The sequence below is a fragment of the Pseudorasbora parva genome, chromosome 19, assembly GCF_024679245.1.
Source record: "Pseudorasbora parva isolate DD20220531a chromosome 19, ASM2467924v1, whole genome shotgun sequence".
NCBI lineage: Eukaryota > Metazoa > Chordata > Actinopteri > Cypriniformes > Gobionidae > Pseudorasbora > Pseudorasbora parva.
In genome coordinates this window covers 14,076,340-14,101,002 of record NC_090190.1, presented here as the reverse complement: position 1 = coordinate 14,101,002, position 24,663 = coordinate 14,076,340, and the positions used below count along the sequence as shown (strand labels likewise).

Here is a 24,663-nt window from a genome sequence, read left to right as displayed (position 1 = left end):
AAAAAGCACCTCCCATTTTAAAATTTACAGTGGGTGAGCGAGCATACAGTGTGTACATAGATCGCATTCGAGGTAAAAAAAAAAAAGAAGAAGATATAAATACTGTTCGGATTTTCGCTGAAACCGATCATTTCGTGTCTTAAGACATCAATGTGTGGTCACAAGCCGTAGGGTTTTATATGGATTCGTATGCGTATTAGGGGTGATTCAGAATAATCGAAGATTCTTTGCATCGATATGTGGAGCCGGAATCGACCAACGATCTCACAGTCGAATGTTCGCGGGTGTTATGAAATGAGGATCATACCATTTTTGCAATATAGGGATGCTGAATATTTTAAAGACATGGCGCAGCGCTGAGCTTCGCGTCCGATGTGAGGCCGCTTTAAGGACGCTGAGCTTCGCGTCCGATGTGAGGCCGCTTTAAGGACGCTGAGCTTCGCGTCCGATGTGAGGCCGATTTAAGGACGCTGAGCTTCGCGTCCGATGTGAGGCCGCTTTAAGGACGCTGAGCTTCGCGTCCGATGTGAGGCCACTTTAAGGCCGCTGAGCTTCGCGTCCGATGTGAGGCCACTTTAAGGACGCTGAGCTTCGCGTCCGATGTGAGGCCACTTTAAGGCCGCTGAGCTTCGCGTCCGATGTGAGGCCACTTTAAGGATGCTGAGCTTCGCGTCCGATGTGAGGCCGCTTTAAGGCCGCTGAGCTTCGCGTCCGATGTGAGGCCGCTTTAAGGCCGCTGAGCTTCGCACCGGACTCAGGAAGTTGTTTAAAATCCTGCTGCGCCACAGAGTGCCATTTCAAGGTTTTATATTAAATTTATATTTCCCTCAAATCATCAATGAACATACTGATTTCACCCTGTGCTACAAGATGCACTCATCGTGCAGCTCTTCTGTCAGAAGTCAATTAAAAATTTAGCATGCATATATATAATATGCGTGTCCGGTGTGAGATAACCGAGACGCGGTGCTGAGCTTCGGGTCCAGTGTACGACCCCCTTTAGGCATAATGGGCTTAAGAACATGCATGTAAACACACTCAAAGTGTTCTTTTCCTCTCTGGGCAGGTATTTTTTTAGGTTTATTTATCAAAATGTTCTTTTATATATTTGTGTGATGCTCTGTATTTCGATCGCGGCTTTAAAATGTTATGAGAAAACGTTTTACGAATGTTTATCCACCACATTACCTTTTATTTAAACCTAAATAAGAAAGCCATTGTCAGTTCGTCTGTTAGTTGGCAGGCAGTTTTGGTCATTTTAAAAAAGCTGTTGCTGTGTGTAGTATGTAAAGGAAAATAAAAATAGTTTTACCCTCCTGCTAAATAGTGTCGTGCCCCTTCAAACCCATTCACACACACACATAGATGATTCAACTATCAGTCGACCATAGAAAGATTCAACAATTCTGATTCAAATGTGTAAATCCTTAGTCTGGGGATTTACCACCAATTTTCATATTTAGGTGAACTATCCCTTTAAATCTGTCTCGACAGCATATCGGCGGGAATTTACACCTATTTTTTTTTCACAACAGGATAGATATCTGATCAGAAGAAATGCATGAAGCGACCAGATGTAAACAGACCCAATATGTCTGTCTGTCTGTCTAGATCTATCTATTCAAACTCTAATCTCAGCTTTGCCATTTTTCAACATATTTTTGATGTCTCTGTACATACATGCAATTATACAATAATGTTGATGTAAACCGTGGTTTGGTGAATTAATGTTACCATAGGCTTCCTCTATGAGACCGCAGTAAGGGTTGAGGCCACTGCCGTTCTGTTTGGCCTCCTGCTCGCCCAATCTGAGTACGTTCTCCAGACCATTCAGAGCCACCAACACGATCTTGGAGTCCATCACAGTCAACAGATCACAGAGAGGTTTAATGCAGCCCAAATTCACCAGATACCTATAGAAAAGAAGCAGATGAAAGAACAAGAGAATGAATAAACAGCTGCATGTGTATCACCAAATGTTAATATTCTAATCAATAGGAAATAGTAGTAAAGATCCTGCTTGGAACAGTCCTAAAAAAACAGATTTATTAAATAAATCCAATAGATTAATTTTTGGCACATACCATGTATTCTCCCTATGCTGCTTTTTGTAATTAGTGAAATTAATCTATTTGTAAAACCAGACATGCCCCAGTACGATTGGGACAGCACATGTTCTTCAGTAATTATTTTCTCAACAAAACAAAAAGAAAAATCATAATTTAATTTCCCTTAGTACAAATAACTGAAGATGACATTAAGGGAATTTATATTTGGCAAGCCGTGCCCATCAAATCACTACGTGATTCAGAGTTTGCATTTCAGATTTAGACACAATGATGCCATGAATGAGTCAAACATCCTAAGGTCAGCAAGTGAACAACAACTATATTAGGCAATCAACTGGCTCCTTTTTTCCTCCCTGTTCTTCACCAATTATACAAAACAAGTAACATGGACCAAAGAAAAAAAAAAAAAAAATTATCCTTGTAGTAATTTAAATAGGCAAGACTAGCATTTTTATTTATGCGAGCCTCTGTCAAAGACAATTTTTTTATCCTTACACTGGTCCGTGTGCTAACCAGAAGCAATGCGATAAGATCAAAACAAATTAGAAGAGCGTGAATTAAAGGGTTCATTACATGAGAAATTAAATGTGCCTTGATTTGTTGTCATAAAAAAGGTCTTTATGCCTTTAAAACATCCTGCAAGTGTCATAGCTTAAAACGGCCTCCTCATTATTAACCAAGCATTTCTTTAAAGCAAGCTCCAAAGCTCATTTGGATATTTAATAATAATAATAATAATAATAATAATAATAAAAAAAAATTTTTTTTATTTGTGACACCACATGGGCAATACATTTGCATATAACAGCCTCCAAATTAAAAATAACAGATTTGTAAATCGAACAACAGGCCCCACCCACTGGTATTTGGTCACTTAACAGCTGACATTTGCCTACACTGGATGTGTTGCATCACGTTGAAAGCAAATAGAACCAATTGTAAAAATCACTGACACGTCTACACTGGATAAAGTATAGAGATGCGTGTTTAGTTTCCAACATAAACCACACGCTTGAGTACGTCGACAAGACAAATAGAAGAGTGAAAGAACGTTTGCTTTGACGTATCAGTTTAAACAGCTCACTTGAATCTCTTCAGAAGGATCCCAGCGTCAGAAACAAGCGGATGTTTTATTTTATTGGTGTCCCGGATCACATCTGAGGATATGTTTGTTCGGAGCATTTTGTTTTGTAAACGAGGCACAGCGTAATGATAAAGTTAGCAGAGAACGTTTTTTTGAAAGATGCAGCAAACAGTATTGGATCTGACATCACCTACATAAAGTGTAATTAACTTTGTCTGTAAATGTTGTTGGTTTTTGGATAAAGTTTTTTTTTTAATACACTTACTAATGTGCAATGGCGAGTGGGAGTTGATACCCCATTGTTAGCATTTCCTATACCATGACATAAGCCATAACAGTCAGCCTCAGGAGTCAACCTCTAAAAGCTGATCATTTCAGAAGAGGGTCAGAATGAGGGTTGAAAATAAATCCATTATAAATAAACCTCAAGGAACAAATTCAAATAATATATTTTTTTTAAACATCCAATGCTTCAACCAAATTTTATAAAGTGTGCAAAAAGTGCAGTGCTTCCTAGTTCTACGGCAGAAGGACTCGTGTGCATGCATCATGGTGCTTTTGTGAACAGCGTCAGCCAATGGCAAGCCAGAATTCTGGAAGTGCTGCACTGTTTACACTATGTCAACAGCGTAAGAGTCCAACACAGGATAGAAGAAATTGTTGAATTAAAGTAGTTATTTTTGTTTATTTTTTGCACACAAAAAGTATTCTCAACGCTTCATAAAATTAAGGTTGACCCACTGGAGTCATATGGACTATTTTAATGATTTTTTTTTACTGCCTTTCTGGACATTGAAAGTGTTAAAGGGGTGATGAATTGAGAAATCAACTTTCCCTTGAGCTTTTGATATATAAAAAGGTCATGGCAATAAGAATACCATATACATTTCAGAGCTGAAAACTTCCTGGTTAGTCAAAGAAAAGCTTTTATAGACACCAGGCCCAGAAAACGACCTTGTGCTTCATCCTTACATAATCGAGTGACGAAACAGAATAATCAGCACGTCTAATTCAGTAGCCCCGCCCACCAACTCGTGGAGCTGTTCGGATCGCGCTAGCCAGCAGCAATAAACATGCCGAAGACAGCAAGATATTGCTCTATTCCTGGTTCTGGAAGAACAGTCGCAGCATAAGCTTCATTCGGATCCTAATATTAGGAATATGTGGTTGAACTTTAATTTGCAATGAAGTTGGAACTCACGTAGCGAAGACGTGTGTTGGTTTCATTTCACTGCAGAATCATTTGTAAAAAAAAGTCTCAGGTTGATGCTGGATTTGCAGCCAAATTGAGATTAAAACACAATGGTGTGCCTTCTATATTGGATCCGACAGAAATGGTGCAGCACACTTAAGTAAAACATTTTTTATATGTAATAGTATTGTATTTTTACAGATTTTTTTGATTATGTGTACCTTTAGCACGCTGTCACAGGGCTGGAGAATCCCTTATTTGTTGGTTCATTGCAATTCGAGGTCAGACTCGGACATGTAATGTTATGGACCAGGGCTCGCAAAGCCCAACGTCCCGGGGCTATGTGTTTTCCAGATAGGCTAACAAAACGTAAGCCCTTTGGCAGGCCGGTGAATCTTAAAATAGTGAAATAATATTCCTTTCTTGATCTGCGGTGTTCTCTCTCTCGACTTGACATTTAAACGCCACACACTCCAGTGTGTGTGTGTGTGTGTGTGTGTGTGTGTGTGTGTGTTCGCACATATCCACCGATCGGGTGGGCCATGTAATACAAAAATAATATTACAATCAATCGTGGGTGGGTAAGAAATAAATCAATGTGTTTGTTTGATAAAGACGTTTAGAGCCCTGTGGTCGAGAGAATCATTGTGGTTGCCGCTTTCAAAACAATCCCTCACTCATGTGAACTGAACTGACAGGGTTGCTGAAGCTCATTAAATATGCAAATCTTATCCAATCCTAGGCGTTTATTTTCAAGTCTCCAGTGCGGCACACCCATCAAAACCAAGCGTTCAAGAGAGAGCCTCAAAGCGAGTGTAGAAAATAGCCTATTACTTATTAGTTATGATGTTTTTAAATGTAAAAACTACACGAACGTCATTAGTTGACCTCAGACAACAGTATACAATTTTTTTTTTTTTTAAAGCCAGTTCACGACACCTTTAATTAAATAGCTCTCTGTGGATGGGTCAGAGCGCCCTCGTATTTCAACAAATATCTTAATTTGTGTTCCAAAGTTGAACAAAGGTCTTACAGGTTTGGAACGACATGAGGGTGAGTGATTGATGACAGAAATGTAAATTTATGTGTGAACTCTCTCGAGGCCATTTGCAGTTAAGTGTGCATAGTAATAAACACTTTAAGCACACAGCTACTTCCAGACTATGTGATCTCACTAGACAGCATGAAAACCACACTGCAATTCAATCTGGATAAACGCATCCAAAATGCTTCCTGGTGATTCTCTAAGATGTGTTCTAATGGCCATCTGAGAAGGTCCAACTTGGCCAGACAAACATTGTGGGAGCACTTTAAACGGGCTCCCATTCTAGACGTAAAGAATCATGAGAAATTATTTCTGAGGTCATCTCTAACTCCATTATATCTTGATGAGTGTGGATCATGATTCTCATCAACCTATGCCATGTGACTTGACCGTCTCAAAAAGCCAGACATCAACATACGAGTGCAGTGTGGCTTTTGAATAAGAATCACCCATTTAGACAAAAAGAGAATGTCTGACAAACAGGTAAAATTATATTAAACAAATTATAGGCTGGCAGTTGTGTCAATGACAAATAAGAGGGTAAAACATAAAGAAATGTAATTGCAAGAGGCATTTTGCTCTATTTAAATGTCTGTTGTAGTTCCACTTTTAGACACCGGGTGGAGTGTTATTTTACATTTGATTACTTATTCAATTTCTCGACATAAAAACTAATGTTAGACCTACCTGAAAAACCTGAAAAGCATTATTTTATTAATATCTTTGCTCAATAGTATTTATTTGTGCTGCGGCTTGTATTTAAATTATGTTCTTATTTTCTTTTTTTTGACAGTAGTCCTAGTTAAATACAGAACTGTACCGTCAGTGAACCTAAAACCGTGATACAAACCGAACCGTGAGAGGGTAGCACACACATTCTCAAAGCAGAATTCAGAGGAGCCATTTTAATCTAGATTAATTTTGAAATTAAACAAAAATTTATCTATCTATCTATCTATCTATCTATCTATCTATCTATCTATCTATCTATCTATCTATCTATCTATCTATCTATCTATCTATCTATCTATCTATCTAATATTAGAGGTGGGCATAGATTATTTTTTTTTAATTCGCTGTCGCTGAGAAACAGAGTTCGACCCGACGAGGTGAGATCTTGCATGGAGCCCCAGTCAGAGGGAGATCGACAGTCATGTTTAGCTTCTTCCATGTTCTAATGATTGCACCAACAGTGGACCTTTTTCACCAAGCTGCTTGGCAATTTCCCAGTAGCCCTTTCCAGCCTTGAGGAGGTGTACAATTTTGTCTCTAGTATCTTTGGACAGCTAGTTGGTCTTGGCCATGTTAGCAGTTGGGTTCTTACTGATTGTATGGGGTGGACAGGTGTCTTTATGCAGCTAATAACCTCAAACAGGTGGTTCTAATTTAGGATAATAAATGGAGTGAAGGTGGACATTTTAAAGGCAGACTAAAGCCTAGTTCACTCTGCCCGATTTTTGCCCCGATTTTGAGTCGCCGACAGGTTTTGTGAAATCGCCGACAAATGCCCGAGATCACAGGTAAATCGGTGCTCGTGCACGCGAGTGACAATCACGCAGTGTGAATGATCAAAGACGCGATCAGAGAGAATCGCCGACGAGTCGCCGACTCCGGTGAGATAACTGGCATGCTAAATATCTGGACCTGTCGGCGATTGAAACGCTGTGTGAACTTACATCGGCGACGGATGACCGACAGCCAATAAAAGAGTGAGATACAGGGCAGCAGGAGGTTCAGGGAGGAGTTATAGAGCAGAATTTCAGTATTTTAATAGATATATTTACAATTCTATCAAACAGAAACAAAGGCCAAACATTTGCACATCCAGCCACAGCAGCAGCACATTACAAAATTGTTTATTTACCTCAAACTGTCTTTGCAGAACAAAATCCTGGCTCCCTCTGTCTCTCCAACAATTTCTTCCACCATAATATTTTTTCTTTTTCGCCAAAAATCAGCGCACATACAATTTAAAGCAAACTTTGTGCAGTTTATCATTTTCCATAACTCCGATCTGACGCACGTGTGATCTCGCGTTGTTTATTTGTCACATCGCACGTGTGTTTGGGAAACGTAGTTTGCGCACCGGTGAGAGAGAGCGTTGTCGGCGATTGGCCATTCTTCCTCTTGTTCAGTCATGCAGTGTAAACTCCTCTGTCATCAAACCATCGTGCAGTGTGAACACAGCAGTGACTGAATGATACACCAGATAGTCATGCAGTGTGAATAAAGAAGTGACCCAACGAGTTTGAAAATCATGCAGTCTGAACTAGGCTTAACAGGTCTTTGGGGGTCAGGACCCACACAGAACAAAGGGTGAGCACCCCCTGCTGGCCTCACAAACACCTTTGCCAGCGGCAACCTAGTTTTCCCCAGGTCTCCCATCCATGTACTGACCAGGCTCAGCCCTGCTTAGCTTCAGTGGGAAACCAGTCTTGGGCTACAGGGAGATGTGGAGGCTGGCCATTGGCAAGATGGTCATTTGTCGCTTCAGTAATACTTTTTTTTTTTTTTACTATAAAACATGTCATGTTTTATGTACTCTGTATAAATGGTTTTTTTTTTTTTTTTCAAAACTGTATGAAACCAACGTGAACAATTAAAAAGATTTACTGGGGTTCAATATAGAACCCTAGGGCTCAAAAAGGTTCTATATAAGAAGAAATGTCTTAAATGATTGCACAATATTTGCACAAAACAGGTTATTTCTATTTTTTCTAGTGATAAAATATGTTTATGAGCTGTTAAATTAATTAAAATAGAAAATTAATTAAAACTAAATCCATAAAATGATCTTATGATGGAAACCCCTAAAGATGATATAGGAAGAGCCTGACTGAACCCTTTAAGCTTCTATATAGAGGCTTTTCTTCTAAGAGTGTACCATTTAACAAATATTTAAACTGACTCTAAAATGTCATGTGGTGGAACCATAAAAATAGTTAACATTTGACTTACACAGTGAATATATGAGTGTGCGCACAGTTTTTTTTAAAGGTATTCCATATCCAAATTCCAAAATATTTCCAAGGTAAAAAGTATTTTTTTAATTTTTTAGGAAGTAGCACAACATAACATTTTACAACCTGAACTAACCATACTTTGTCATAAAAAGGTCAAATTATCTGATATTTAAAGAGACTTGTGAATGGCAATAAAGCAACCTAACTGACGCTGGTAGGTCACATGATACTGACAACATGGTGAATGTGGTGTCCAGATTACTTTTAAACTATATAGAAGGTTCCTTTTAGTGGTCATGAAGTAATACTTATTCAAAATAAGTACCTACTCAAGAGTATGTGATTTCGGACGCAGCCTTATTGACTCTGACAGCCAAAAAGGTATCTTCAGTAGGAGTGAGCGATATTAACATCAATTTTCTGGGATTTTATCGATAAGACTATATTTTGACAAGCGTGTTATTGTGCTGGTACCTTGGTTTAGGACTAACATGGATGGGATGCCTTGTATGAGGTTTCCCAAAAAGTTTAAATAGATTTTTACGTTTTATGGCCATTTTTACATTTATAAATATATATTTTTTAACCTAATTATATGCATGCATCCTCATCTTGTGTCAATTTCATAAATGTAATCCTATTCAATTATATTAAAAAAAGACCATGGGACTGTTACCAATCAAATTAAATAAGCATCAACAAAATTCAATTTTGCAATGGAGAGGAAACACGGAAACTGCATTTGAAGTGGCATTTAGATGCATTTAGACTGTTAAAGGAACACTCCACTTTTTTTGAAAACAGGCTCATTTTCCAAGTCCCTTAGAGTTAAACAGTTGAGTTTTACCATTTTTGAATCCATTCAGCTGATCTCTGTATCAGGCGGTAGCCCTTTTAGCATAGCTTAGCATACATATTTGAATCTGATTAGACCATTAGCATCGCGTTCAAAAATGACCAAAGACTCACTATATTTTCCTATTTATAATTTGACTCTTCTGTAGTTACATCGTGTACTAAGACCAATGGAAAAGGTCATTTGTGAGCGCAATGCTAATGGCCTAACTGATTCAATGATGTATGCTAAGCTATGCTAAAGGCGCTACCGCCAGATACAGAGATCGGCTGAATGGATTTAAAAAATCTAAAACTCAACTGTTTAACTCTAAGGGACTTGGAAAATGAGCCTGTTTTCAAAAAAAGTGGAGTGTTCCTTTAAATGCATCTCATATGTGACAAATGCATAAATAATGTTCTGGTGTTTTAAAAAAAAGGTTTTTCAAAATATTTCAAACATGAAAAGATACTTTAAATCTGAAATTAAAAGTGCCAGTAGGTGTCAGCAAGTCACATTTAATGAGCTAGTCGTCGAGATTGAACATGGCAGTCTTGGTGACGGGTGCCATTTTTAAAAAGACACACTCAGGGCTCACCTGATCTGCTCGGGCGTGCCACCTGACGTGGCATTAGTGATCGCCCATGCCGCCTCCTTCCTGGTGCGGAATTCTGCTTTCTGTAGGATTTCTATCAAGACCGGGAAGATGTTTGCATCTATTACAGCCTGCAGACGAAGAAGACGGTGAGAAAAAGAACAGAGGATTAAAGCCATCCTTAAATCCAAAAAGAAATCCCAAGTTGACACTGCAAACAAGTTCACTCCTTTGAAGGTTTGAGGATGCAGCGTAACCCTGTCGCATGTGATAAACAAGCCGAGCCCTCCCGGTAGCTAATGTGGAGTGTGGGTCAGGGCGTACCTGAATCTGTGCTCTGTTTCCCGCTGTGATGTTGGAGATGGTCCAGCATGCCTCCTTCCTGATGGATTCCTTGGCGCTACTGAGCAGGTGCAGGAGGCAAGGTAGAGCGGAGCAGTTCAACACCACCTAAGGCAAAGAAAAAGAGAGGTTGAGGAGACCATCCATCTCCTGTCTGAAAACAAAGATAATCATACATGAAGACAAATAAGCACTTCTGCTCACACACAAACACACCTGCGTCTGAATGTCATCTCCTGTAACTATGTTTCCAACGGCCCTCAGAGCTGGAGAGGCCACCTTGTAATCAGTGTGCCTGCAAGAAAAGAGGAAGTAGGTCATCTAAAACAGTTTAAACCAGTGGTTCTCAACTTTCTTGAATCATAGTCTCCCTGTTGCCCTACATAATATCCAAAGGCCCCCGACTGATACAAGTTCTACAAGATACCGCATTTCTGCGGTTTTCAAACTTATTTGTATTAACAAAAACAGAGCATTGATAAATGAAAGAACCACAAATTAACATTTATGATTTTAGAAGTTTCAAGAGCTGTATGTTTTTTAAATCTGTTTTTCAATTATGTTTTTACAGGGTATCTGCAGGTTTCACCAAGTCAAATGTAAGTCTTTTTAAGACCTTTTTTAAACCATTATGAATTAAATTTAAGACCTATATCACACAATAAAATAAACATACAAAGGAAATGCAGAATCAATAAATTACTTGCAAAGCAAATTAATTTATTTAAATTGAATGAAGTATTAGTAAACTTGCACTTATTCATAGCTCAATAGTACCAGGATTTCACCATATATATATATATATATATATATATATATATATATATATATAAATAAAATATTATACATAATTATACACAGCACAGTGGTGTGCTATCTATCTTTAAAAACATGATTGCTAAGGTTGGAAATATGTGGAAATATATGGAAATTAAGCAATTGCTTAATATAAATTTTAAAAAATCAAGTAATTACTCATAAAGTAAATGGTCAGTAAAAAATATAAACAAATGACAATACAACAAAGATACATATAAAAACAGTGCTTTAAGTGTAAGTGCCGTTTCTCCTGTTTGTTTAACATTAACAAAGACATGAGCGGTGCAAGCTAGTTTGCTTTCACTTTGAGAACTTACTAATTCGCAGACCCAATATTTACTGACACACGTCCCAAACCTTTTTACTCAAGTTCCGATATGGACAATAATGTGGGTTTTTGATCGTGTAAGAGTAATGAGCCTAGAAATAACATTCGGTACACTTGCGCATTCTGACATCAGAGTTCGTAGTTTACATCACTTTTATTACCTCTTTTTAGTGGTTACCTCTTTTATTTGGTCATTATGCAGGATGGTGAGAAAGATTCACCTTCACTTTCACGATCAGGGAACTGGAAGAACAGCTGAAGAATAAAATCTGTTTTATGCGTGTGTGGGGGTCCAATCCGTAAGAGGCTCGTGCCAATAACAAGAAAGCTGATTGGCTGCAATATAAGATGCATGTTGGTCTAATCTGCAGTTGTAATACAGCAAACAATAGTTGGACTAGCGAAAGAAAGAACTACAACACTTCGGAATAAACACGCGCGCGTTACATGGACATAGGAAAATTAAGACCTGTTTAACATTATTTAAGACCTAGAACTCAATACTTCCGCAAATTGAAGACTTAAGGCCTTACATTTTGATTTTGAAATGATTTTGAATCTTAAAAGACATTTTAAGACCCCGCGGGAACCCTGTTTTAAAACTTTTGGTAACACTTTACTGTTTTAGGACCCCCCCATTAAGCTTGACTGCTACTGGTTGAGAAAATAAATAATAGCATAAATAATAATTTTCAAAACATCTACTTTTTCCCTGTTTTTTTATTAGCCTATACAAATCAAATAAGTGGATTTATTCAAGAACACATCTTTCATTATGTCCTGCTGGATATTCAATTTTCCCAATAAAATGTCATTATAGAATTTACAAGTGTAGCAGTTTCATGTTGACTTTTTAAATATGACCTAGAAATGACAACGTAGTCAACAGCTGACTCACATGAGCAGCTCCACCAGCCTCCTGCAGACCCCTGAATCAATAACTGCCTGGATCTTCTCATTGGGCCCATCAGAGAGATATGAGAGGGCCCAACAGGCATCAGCCAGCAGGTCTGAATCACTGCTGAACAAAAGACGGGACAGCACAGGCAGGCATGGAGACACCTACAAGAGAAAAAGAGGGCTTTCAATATGGTGTGTGTGTGTGTGTGTGTGTGTGTGTGTGTGTGTGTGTGTGTGTGTGTGTGTGTGTTAATATTTGAGATATTAATGTACAGTACACTATCCTTTAAAAGTTCGAGGTCAGTAAATCTTTAGTTTTTCAAAGAAGTCTCAAAGTTTGCATTTCTTTGATCAATTATTATTTAAATAACTGATACAATTATTTTCAATTATTTTTAAATAACTGATTTCTATTTTAATGTACAATCAATATGGAGGCAAACATTAATTTTCAGCATTACTCCAGTCTTCAGTGTCACATGATCCTTTAGAATTAATTTTAATATGCTAATTTGCAGCTTGAGACATTTTTTATTATTATGAATGTTAAAAAATATATATTTTTGTGGAAACTTATCCTTTTCAGGTTTCTTTGAAGAATGGGAAGCGTAAAGAACAGTATTTATTTGAAATAGAAATCTTTTGTAACATTATAAAAGTCTTTACTATCACTTTTGATTAATCTTTACTCAATAAAAGTTCATTTCTTTAAAAATAATAATTACTGACCCCAAAAATATTTGAACCACAGTAGTGTTGGGCAAGCGATTAAATCGCTAATATATATGTATGTATATATATATATATATATATATATATATATATATATATATATATATATATATATATATATATATATATATATATATATATATATATATATATATATATATATATATATGTGAGTGTGCAGTGTATAATTATGTATGTATGTATGTATGTATGCATGCATGCATGCATGCATGCCCTGTAGACATATTTATATAATTTATCTTACATAAATGTAAAAAATGTATTCAATATATACATGCATGTATTATGTATATAAAATATATATCATATATTATTATATATTATACATAATTATACACAGCGCACACACGTTATGTAAACAAACTTATTTTGGATGCAATTAATCGATTGCCCAGCCTTACTATAAAGAAATATCTAATAAATACATAAATAAAATCAAAATTCCACATTGGATTCAAGTCAGTTTTGGGCGAATTGGGTAGTTTCCATGGTGTAATGGCTTGTTGGTAGGGCACTGTTCTGGGTAACGTCCTGGCTCTAGGTCTAGGACAAGAAACTGTATAAAAAAATGGTATTGCTATTTTTTTGTATAACCTTGGGTACCCATTTGCTGGTATTTCTAACACCTCTTAAACTTAAGCAAAATAAGTGTGATTAAGGGTCAGAGAAGCAGTACAGACCTTCTCAAAGTCTGGGGGTGGACTTTTGCCTCTGCAGAGGTTGGACAAGGCCCACACAGCATTCCTGGTCATTGTGAGGCGAGTTGATTTGGTCAGCAGCCTGGGGAAAAGTAGTATAATAAAGAAAACAATAAATCATTCAGCTAAAATGTTTGTTTCTTCAGCAAATTATGTTAAATTCATTCAAAAATTACTAGTATTGTGGTCTCATGTTAGCACTCACATCAGTAGAGGTGGAAGGATATTACAGTTCAGCACATAATCTCTGCACACAGCGCTGTCTCCCGCAATGTTCCCCAAAGCCCAAACAGCCTGTGAGACAGAGATTCATTAACATATCCACATGGGATTCAAACTCATTTAACAAACAAAACAAGGAGACTTATCCCTTGTAACTTTATAACTCGCACCTGCTCCTGTACGTCTTCAAACTCAGAGTTGAGAAGCTCGATAAAGACAGGTACGGCACCGGCCTCAATCACAAACTTTGTTTGCTGAGATGTTCCAGATGCGATGTTAGTCAGTGCCCAAGCAGCCTCAAACTGAGAGTAGAAAAAAATAAAAAAAATAAAAATAACACACACACACATTTAAGGACCTTACTTTAGCATTTCAAATGGGGAAAAAAACACTTTTGTCATCAAATCTCACCTGTAATGTGCAATTTGTACTTTTCTGAAGGAACTCAACAAATCTATTCACAACTCCCTGTGTGCTTATCACCTCATCAATAGGTGGGTTTGGTTCTGAAAAACACAAAGATGGATTCATTTAAACTCAGGGACGCTTTTAGGCAACTCCAGACATGTGATTGTTTAAAATACCTTTGGAAAGTAGTTTTCTGAACCTCTGTGTTGTGACCAGCTGTAGTTCAGGCTCTTCCGAAAAGAGCATTTCAACCATGTCTCTTGTAATTACGCCATCCTAAAAAAAACAACACAAACTTGGTCTAGATCAATGACCATAATTTGTTTTCAGTCTAGGTTTGAACCTCTGAGAAGTTCAAATCAATGGCGCTTATTGAATTAAGGGGTCATAATGTACTACTAACAACAGTCCCAAAGTTACATCACCCTGTAAGTGATATAATGGGAGAAAGCAAATTGTGCATTTGGGTTTGAATGGGTTTAAACTCACTGGGGCTGTGCTGGAGGAGACGTAGGAATCCATGAGGGGACTGTCAAACATTCCCCCTTCTTCACCTAGCAGCTCCACATTCCTCCTCTTAAACAGCTGTCAAGAAATGGAGAGTCAATGATGTAAAATTGCATCAATTGATGTGACAGAAGTTAACATGAGACAGCATTCATAACCCATTTAAAATTTGTAACGTGATGCATCCATTAGGAATTATGAAAAAAATGTATCTCGTTTTCCACCAAAATATTAAGATTTTCAACATTGATGATGAAATTAACAAATTAGAATGATTTCTGAAGGATCATGTGACACTGAAAGGGATAGTTCACCCAAAAATTGTGTCATCATTTACTCAACTCTTATGTTGTTCCAAACCTCTGTATGACTTTCTTTCTTCCGTTGAATACCAACATTCGTTAACATATCTATTGTGACCAAACAGTTGATGGTAGCCATCGACTAAAATATATTTTGTGTTCAACAGAAGAAAGAAACTCATACAGGTTTGGAACTAGATGAGGGGTGAGTAAATGACTGATTTTTCCTTAATAGGTGAACTATCCCCTGAAGGTTGGAGTAATGGTGCAGAAAATTCTCTTATCACAGGAATAAATTATATATTTTTAAATATATTTTGCAAATAGAAAATTATTTATTTCCAAAGAAAGAGAACAAATGAAACATCCAAAGAAAGAAATGAAACAAAAACGAAAGAAAGAAAGGTCACCTGTTGCTCTCGTTTCTGTTTCCTCAGCTGAATGCCTTCCTCCTCTCTTCTTCGACGCATCTCATCCAGGTTAAGTGCTTTGTTCTTATAGCGGTTCATCCTGAAATTATCCTTTGCAGGACTTCCTGAAGGCTCTGCAGAGCAGGACGAGTTAGAAACATGTTACAGACATCTCTGAAGACAACTGCATGACATAAGAAATCAAATTTGTCTTGATCTTTTGACATATAAGAGGACTTTGAACCATTAAAACATCCTACAAGATTGTGAGATCTGTAACGTTTGCCTGCCTCCAGAGAAAGACATCGATAAATAGTTTTATATCATCACACACTGGCCCCTCCTACTGGCGTTCAGTCACTTAACGACTGGCATTTGCCTAAACTGGATGCGAGCGTTGCATCAAAAGCAAAATAGCAAATACAAGCCCGATTACAAAAAAGTTGGGACACATACACAATTTGTTGTACAAATTGTGAATAAAAAAGGAATTCAATAATTTACAAATCTCATAAACTTATATTTTATTCACAATAGACTATAGATATCAAATGTGGAAAGCGAAACATTTTGAAATGTCATTATGGATTTCATGAGAGCTACACATTCCAAAAAAGTTAGGTAGCAATAAGAGGCCGGAAAAGTTAAATGTACACATAAGGAACAGCTGGATGACCATATTTGCAACTTATTAGGTCAATTGGCAAGATGATTGGGTATAAAAAGAGCCTCTCAGATTGGCAGTGTCTCTCAGAAGTCAAGATGGGCAGAGGATCACCAATTCCCCCAATCCTGTGTCAAAAATAGTAAAGCAATATCAGAAAGGTCAAGAAAAACATTTCAAACTCAAAAACAAAAATTATCATTACCTACAGTGCATAATATCATCCAAAGATTCAGAGAATCTGGAACAATCTCTGTGTGTAACGCGCATTCACACGGGGCGTAGGCATTAACGCTTTCGCTTTACTTTGAATGGGTGACATCATCCATTGCTGAACTGAATTGTGGGTTCTGTTTTGTCGCTTCACTCGCGCTGCAAGTGACAGAAGTTGAAGATTTCTTAACTTTTCAAGCGCCAGCGCAGGCTTCATCCAATCAGATCGCCGTATGCAAATATCGTAGAGCAGATGCTAGCCAATTGCGTTCATTACTGCTCAAACAGTGAACCATCCAGACGCAGCTCCCGGACCAGTACGTGATAGTCTCCCCACTGTCGCCGCTTTTTCAGGATTGAATGTTCCCAACAGCTTCGAGCACCACGTCGCCTGAGCCTGTGCAGTGCACTGACAACAACTACACGGGCAATCGCATTCGCACATACAACCAAATCGGCATCCATTTCGTCTCACAGACTAGCAGTCAGAAAAGGCGTTTTTTTGTTGTTGTGTTGTGGTCCAAGCGGTAAGTAATGTGATTGGCTGTTGTCACTATGACGATCACGTCAGCACCAAGCTTCAGCCACGCCCTCCGTCAAGCGGTAACGCCTATGGCTCGTGTGAATGCAGCGTAAAGGGTCAAGGCCGGAAAATCATACTGGCCCTTAGACGGCACTGCATCACATACAGGAATGCTACTGTAATAGAAATCACAACATGGGCTCAGCAATACTTCCAGAAAACATTCGTCGCTGCCGGCTAAAACTTTATAGGTCAAAAAAGAAGCCATATCTAAACATGATTCAGAAGCGCAGGCGTTTTCTCTGGGCCAAGGCTCTTAAATAGACTGTGGCAAAGCTGAAAACTGTTCTGTGGTCAGAGGAATCAAAATTTGAAGATCTATTTGGAAAACTGAGATGCGATGCCACGTCATCCAGACTAAAGTGGACAAGGACAACCCAAGTTGTTATCAGCGCTCAGTTCAGAAGCCTGCATCTCTGATGGCATGGGTTTGCATGTGTGTGTGTGTGTGGCATGGGCAGCTTACACATCTGGAAAGGCACCAATGCTAAAAGGTATCCAAGTTCTAAAACAACATATGCTCCCATCCAGACGTCCTCTCTTTCCGTGAACACAATGCATTTTCCAACATGACAATGCAAGTCCACATACTGCATTAAATACAACATCATGGCTGCGTAGGAGGATCCGGGTACTGAAACGGCCAGCCTGCAGTCCAGATCTTTCACGCATTGAAAACATTTGGCTCCTCAGAAAGAGGAAATGCGATAAAGAAGACCTAAGACCGTTGAGCAACTAGAAGCCTGGATTAGACAAGAATGGGAGAACATTCCTATTAATAAACTTGAACAACTTGTCTACTCAGTCCCCAGACGCTTGCAGACTGTTATAAAGAGGGGTTGATGCCATGAAGTTTAAAATTCCTTTAATAGTTCCTTGTGCTGTGTGTCAGCTATTGCAACACAATCACCCCGTTGTAAAAAAACACATTGAGTTATTAAATACTTGCAAGATCATTTTAATAGTAATTGATCAATTTTTTTATATGAGAAAAAGCTTAAAAGCTTTATCATATAAAGTGAACTCTTCAGAAGATCGATTGATTGCCTAGACTTTCAATAGAGGGACAAAAAAAATATTATATTAAAAATATCTATTTGACAGTATATGCAGCGATTTTTCCCCCCGTGGTATTGAAAATAGCATTGAATATCGATGTGACGTTTTGACACCACCCCTCAAAGAATTCAAATCGAAAAGAACCAAATCAAAAGTAAGAATCGGAATCATTCAAATCAAAACGATGCCCAACCCTAGTAATTACACAAGACAAAAAAAATGTATATATATTAGGGGTGGGAATCTTTTACCATCTCACGATTCAATTCGATTCCGATTATTGAGGCCACGATTCGATTCATAATCGATTTTCGATTCAAAACGATTTGATTTTGAAAATATCCAAATTAAATCCGCACCCGCCCAGACCCGTTAATATTTGGCCCGTTACCCGACCCTGCGATAAATCACACACGCTAAAATCATTCAAATTAAAATGCATTATTTTTTATCTTGCACCTCACCTAATGAAAGAGGCTCTGCCTCTTGTTGTCAACAATTTCATATACTCCACTCACCAACTTTAGTTTGACTTAACATTTAACATTTATTACAATCACGAAATGGATGTCGAACGTGCTATATTCATTGCTATTCCTGCAACGCTCGCTCCATCTGGGCTACGAGAGGCATCAACAAAAGTTGCACTGTCGCAGTGGTGGTGATGTGATGGGTCAAATGGCATATCGTTGTTGGGTGTTTGTGTAATGGTAATTTGGACCTAGAAATTGTAATACAGTATACCGGCGAACATTTAAAGGACTTTAACCAAACTAAACGAAAGTAACGTGGGCAGCCCCTGCCACGCGCACACACATTATAAAACGTAAACACAACTCAAAGTCAAATCCAGGTCTGGTGATCTCTCGTCTTATTGGTTTCGCTCGTCCATATGCCCCCTAGCTCCCTCAGAGGACTCAAGACCGGTGTGGCTCGCAGGTGACGCTTATTCACAATCTCGCTCGTCCACCTCGCCACAGAAATATTGCACATAATTTTCATCCGCCCTACTACCCGCCCGCACAGAGTTAATTATCCGCCCTCATCCCCACCCGTGATTTTTATAAATGTCACAATCCTGTTTTAGCCACTTTTATGCCGTTGCAGGACTCTACGACGCGTATATAGGCTAGTTAAAATATAGAGGCGAACAGCCAGCTGATTTTATTAATTTATTAAATCGATTCTTGGACATTTCAGATCGATTCTGAATCGTTGCAAATGAGAATCTAGATTCTTCTGTGAATCAATTTTTTAGCACACCCCTAATATATATAACAACGTTCTAGTTTTTATTTATTATATATTTATTTGTTTTTGGATACTCTCATGTAAACATCATACATATTGTGCCTTTAACAGCATTTCCATATAAGAAACAACAGTTCAATATCAGTTAATGTCAGATTTTGATGCTGAATAAAAATGTTATTTAAATGCGAGTGTGGCAAGCAGTTTTTAAGATTTAAGGATTTCCCTATTAATATATACAGTCAGTGGTCTTGGATGCCCGAAATAGCTGCCCGGTGGTGTTGCAAGTATGGCAACAAGTGACCAGACTTTACTTGAAAGGGACTTTCATCCAGTAATATGCAACATTAGCATTAAAACGATCCAAATCTCAGTGCCGCACCTATAAAACAAAAGCAGTATAAACCACTGGTAATACTGAGAATGGTTTATTTGTTTTGGCTACTTCTGGATTTAGTTTCCGACTTGAACATGTGACATCACAGCTCAAATATAGGAGATTCCTAAGACCACATGCTGAAAATGCCAAACCTTTTAGAAGTGGCTGTTCAGTGTCCACATCATTTTGGCCATCCAGTATATTTTCCATTGTATTTAAACTTACACTGGGGTCAGTAAGATTTTTGTTAATACTTTTATTCAGAAAAGAATAATTAAATTGAACTAAAGTGACATTTATTATGATTTCTATATCATATGTTATTCTTCTCAGAAAAATTTAGGCAGCAGCTGCTTTTAACATAGATGATTTTTTTTATATATATGGAGCACCAAATCAGCATATTACAATAAATTAATTACATTTTAAAACATATTAAAAGAGAAGCGTTATTTTAAACTGTGGTACCATTTCAAAATACTATACTGTTTTTACTCTATTTATGATCAAATAATTTGCAGATTTTTTTATCTATTTTAGATTTTTAATCTAAACTGAATGACAGTGTATAAAACAAATGTCTTGTACCGGTCAAATGAGAATAAAGATCTTGATTTGAACTCCACATCCCAATTTGATTGCTAAGTAATTATCTTTGTCAAGGAGTTGCTAGTGAGGAAAATATGAGACAATATGATATTTATGTATTTGGGCATCTTGACAGGAAAAACAAAACAGCTACGACAATTTCAATTGGTGTGCCATCTGCAAGAGCGCACGTGTCGCCAATAACGAGACTAAAATGGATGTAGAAGTGCGTAGCTTATTAAACCCTACCTTTCAAAATATAATAATGACTGCTAGAGGAATTGTTCAGCAGTCTCAGCAGCTATCTCCAGCTTCATTACTCACTTTGGTCTGTTTGTGCTGAGCACAACACACTTGAACAGAGCCACCCGGAGTCAGTGAGCAAAACCACTTTTATTGAGGGTGTCTAAACACTGTTTGCATGAGCAAGCAGCTAAAGCAGCCTGTCTCAGCATTTGTGTGGCACTGAGAGCAGAAGAGGCTACGAATGATGACTGGCTAATGCTACCGAATGAACATCAGGGTGCTAGCAAACAAAGTGCCTAAGGGTACAGTTGCTGATCTTGGATACGCTCCCATCCTTTCTGTTAGATCTTATTGTAGTGTCTCAAAGGAGGAAAAAAAGGCAAAATCAGCATTGGCACCACGTGAAGTCCGCCATAAGCTTCAGTCAGTAAATCTGCAGTAATGGAACACAGAAATTCCACAAGTATCAGCTTGACTGCTATTGCTAGAAAGGAGTCTCCTGATGGGTGAGGTTTTGGGCGAGGATGCATTTCTATTGAGTTCCATTAGGAGCAATATAGGCCAAGGCTTAAAGACAATAGTTCGCCTAAAAATGACATTCGTCATCATTCACTGTTGTTCCAAACCTATATGAGAGCAAGAACTATTGAATAATCTGTATGACAGTTCGAAAGTTTGGCTCTTTTGCTCATCAAGGTTGAATTTAATATTTTTTTAAAATACAGTAAAACATTAATATAATAATATATAATTATATTTTTAAAAAAAATGTTATTTTAATATATCTTCATATTTTCTATGTTTATTTTTTTTATATTTCTGTGATGGCAAAGCTGAATTTTCAGCAATATTAGTTACTTCAGTCTTCAGCATCACATGATCTTTCAGAAATCATTCTAATATGCTGATTTGGTTTTCAGAAAACATTTCTTATTTATTATCAATGTTAAAACAGTTGTGCCGCTTAATATTTTTGTGGAAACCTGATTTAAAAAGAAAATAGGATTCTTTGAGGAGTTATTTGAAATATAAATCTTTTATAAGAACAAATGTCTTTACTGTCACTTTTTCATTCATTTAATGCATGCTTTCAGAAAAAAAAGTATAAATTTCATTCACTCAAACATAAAAAATATCATTCTTAAAGCCCATGTATTATAGTTAGATTGGTTAAAAAAAAAAAAAAAAAAGCAACCCGTTACACCATTGTTCAAAACAAATGTTTTGAACAATGGTGTCGGGTTGCTTTTTTTTTTGTACCAATCTAACTATAATAAATGGGCTTTAAGAACTTCAGCTTTCAAGAGAACACAAAATAATAACCAGATCATTGAGTCAGGAGCAAAACCTCAAGAACTCGTTCAGTCAGATTATAGCAAATGAATCATTCAGGACAGATCATTGAATGTTTTTGGTAATAAATCAGATATCACAAATCAATGACATGTCAATTATTTGACTAACTCATAACTCGTCTGTCCCTAATAAAAAAAAAAGGATAACATGCAGCTTCAAAACACTTAGAATATAGTGTCCAAATCATATGGCTAACTTTTCAATTTGGGGGGAGAGGGAGTGTGAAATTGGGTAAAGTGGCCAGGATATTCTTCTGCCCCATGGAAGAAAGGAATTAATTAATATGAGGATGAGTAGGATGTTAATTTTTTGGGATGAGCTATTCCTTTAAGAATGGAAAGATCATCATAATGACCCTAACAAATTTAGATGGGTTGACAAGCAGGCTGTGGCTCAACCTGACTCAAGCTCTCCATGACATAGTTACCATCACATGGGCCTCACAAATAGCAGTGTGGGCTGGGCCCCTGACACAGAACTATTTTAAAGGAGTGTGTTTGCTATGGTTTAAAGACACATAGGGACAGACAGCAGACAGGCTCAGGGTATCCAAAGGTTAACTTGTAAAAGGTACTCCGTCCAAAAGGAGTTTTAGTACCAAGACAATAGTTTCAGGACTCGACAATAAGGACTGCATGATGGCCTGAGGCCAGAATGAAAAGCACTGGTCCGATTGGGTTTATCATTTTGTACATGCTTTTACATTGTTAATTTAAACATTTAAGCAATAAAAAAAAAGACAACAATTAGGTATGTGTGAGATGTCTGAATTCTCTCAGACAATTCAAGAGAACCACATTGATTTATCTTTCCCGGTTGAATAAACAATTACACAAAACTATGTACAAATAACCATCATGACCAGTCTCCTCATCATAAACAGCCGGTTACGTCTTAAGTAAATGTAAAAAATTAGATGTGTCAGTAGTTCTGTGCATTAGGTATTACAGTGACAGCAGCCTTAAGTTCCGTAGCTTTAATAAGGATTAATCTATATTTAATATACACAATACTATGCAGTGTTATTTTATTTGTGATATGATTTGATTTCTATAGTATTTAGAAAGCACTCATGTCATTTGTATCTATGTTCTACTGTATCTCTCTATTATATCGCTTGTAATATATTAGTTTTTACTAAACTAAAGTAAAAAAAAATATTTGGTTTTGCTATGATGTCGAAATTGAGAATCAGAAATTGCACAAGCATCCTAAATGTTGGTGCCAAAAACAACTTTATATTTTAGAATTCAAGGTGAAAAAAACTGCAAAATGTGCCACGGTGTATGAAAACCTCTAAAACACCATGGAAAAGATGCCAAATATCACATTAATTTCCACTGTGATGATTCTTTGAAATAGTAGCCTGAAAAAAAAAGAAGCAAGTCAGCAGCAGTCAGGTTCTGAGTCTCTGACATCCTATCTGACCGTCCTGTCTGTCTCATTCCTGTCCTAACCTCTTCCTCCCTTCAAACAACCCATTCACCAGTGTTCTCTAAAGCTTGGGAATGGGTCCAAGTAGACATGCATCATCACGATGAGTGATGTTTTATTGTTCTTGACAACTTTACCAAAGGGTTACAACAAGAAACAGCCAATTTACTTCCATTCGGTGATGTAAAATATAAATAAACATTTGAAAAACATTTTAAACAGAAACGATCACGGTTGGTCACGTGTTACAGCTGACTGGTGAACTCGCTGACATTGTAGATCAGTTGTTTAGTCTGTTTAACCCAGTCAGCTGTATACATACCCAGACAGTATTCATGTGAACTGTGACAGTTCTTCATCGTATAATGTTGAAGCGTTTCCTCTTCAGCAACTGTAGGACTCAAACATGAGACGATTTCACAACATCTGACTGAACATGACCAAGCGTTTACACCGGCGAAGATTCAAAACCGCCTTCCACTTCAGTCAACTCCGAATAAATCACACAAGCGAAGTCTGAAAATCGTTTTAGCTTGAAATATTTGCTCTTTGGTCCACTAGTAAACCTATAGGTCGAGTACAGCAATGTGCTAAGCTAACTGCCGTTTACACTCATGCTGTAACTGACATGATGTAGCTTCTCTCGGATTTTCAGCTACAGATTTGCTCCCTAAAAACCGCGACAAGAACTAACTCATCAAAAAACAGTATAGGCTGAATACTTACCCATCGTACTTTCTTAACTGATATACGCCTTGATGATTGGTAATATCAACGCTGTAATCTTAACACTCTCCTTGTCTTCCAGAATTTGCTTCTCACAAACAATATGTCGGTGATCTACGGAGAGCAGAAGGGGACAAACTTAATGACAGCGTTTCCAATTTGTGTCCTGCGAAACGCCAAGCAAAAACCGAGAATAGTCTGTCAAAAATAGATAAATAGATATATAGTCTATAAATATTATATAATATATGTTTTTATATTTACTACATCATTACAAGTTATGGAAAATATTAATATATAAATAGACTATTATTTGACTTAGCTTGTCAAACATATTGGTGAAGAAAACAACAACATACAAAATGCTTCAATATAGTTTTCAGTGTACATTGATTTATTTAGTTAAACATTAATGCAGTTTTGCAGCTGGTTGGAGGGGATATAATGTTTCAGTGCGTAGGCCTAATTATTTTTACTGGGGAAGTTCCATATAGCCTACATTAATGTTTTTTTTTTTTTTTTTCATGAAACAGTAGAATACTGAAAAAAAATGTTGCAAAATAATATTATTAAATATCATACTGACAAGTATGTTATTTTTGTTACTCGTCTTATTATGCACATCATTTATGCAGAACTGAACTGTTGTGTTATGGTGTTAATATGCACAAAATAATAAAACCATATTTTTT

At 37.3% G+C, this 24,663-nt stretch overlaps 1 protein-coding gene across 1 annotated transcript in view; it reads right to left on the bottom strand.

The window, feature by feature from the left end:
• kpna6 (karyopherin alpha 6 (importin alpha 7)) overlaps window positions 1-24,090 on the bottom strand; it is a 28,004-nt gene extending 3,914 nt beyond the window's left edge. Inside the window, exons 1-13 of the mRNA XM_067424904.1 lie at window positions 23,972-24,090; window positions 15,473-15,606; window positions 14,743-14,838; window positions 14,430-14,529; window positions 14,257-14,351; window positions 14,016-14,147; window positions 13,829-13,917; window positions 13,606-13,705; window positions 12,171-12,334; window positions 10,342-10,420; window positions 10,108-10,233; window positions 9,787-9,914; window positions 1,735-1,913 (exon numbers count right to left, since the gene is read on the bottom strand). Of these exons, the coding sequence (XP_067281005.1) occupies window positions 1,735-1,913; window positions 9,787-9,914; window positions 10,108-10,233; window positions 10,342-10,420; window positions 12,171-12,334; window positions 13,606-13,705; window positions 13,829-13,917; window positions 14,016-14,147; window positions 14,257-14,351; window positions 14,430-14,529; window positions 14,743-14,838; window positions 15,473-15,606; window positions 23,972-23,975 (1,426 nt within the window). The 5' untranslated portion in view covers window positions 23,976-24,090. The remainder of the gene's footprint in view (window positions 1-1,734; window positions 1,914-9,786; window positions 9,915-10,107; window positions 10,234-10,341; window positions 10,421-12,170; window positions 12,335-13,605; window positions 13,706-13,828; window positions 13,918-14,015; window positions 14,148-14,256; window positions 14,352-14,429; window positions 14,530-14,742; window positions 14,839-15,472; window positions 15,607-23,971) is intronic.
• Between the last annotated feature and the right edge of the window lie 573 nt (window positions 24,091-24,663).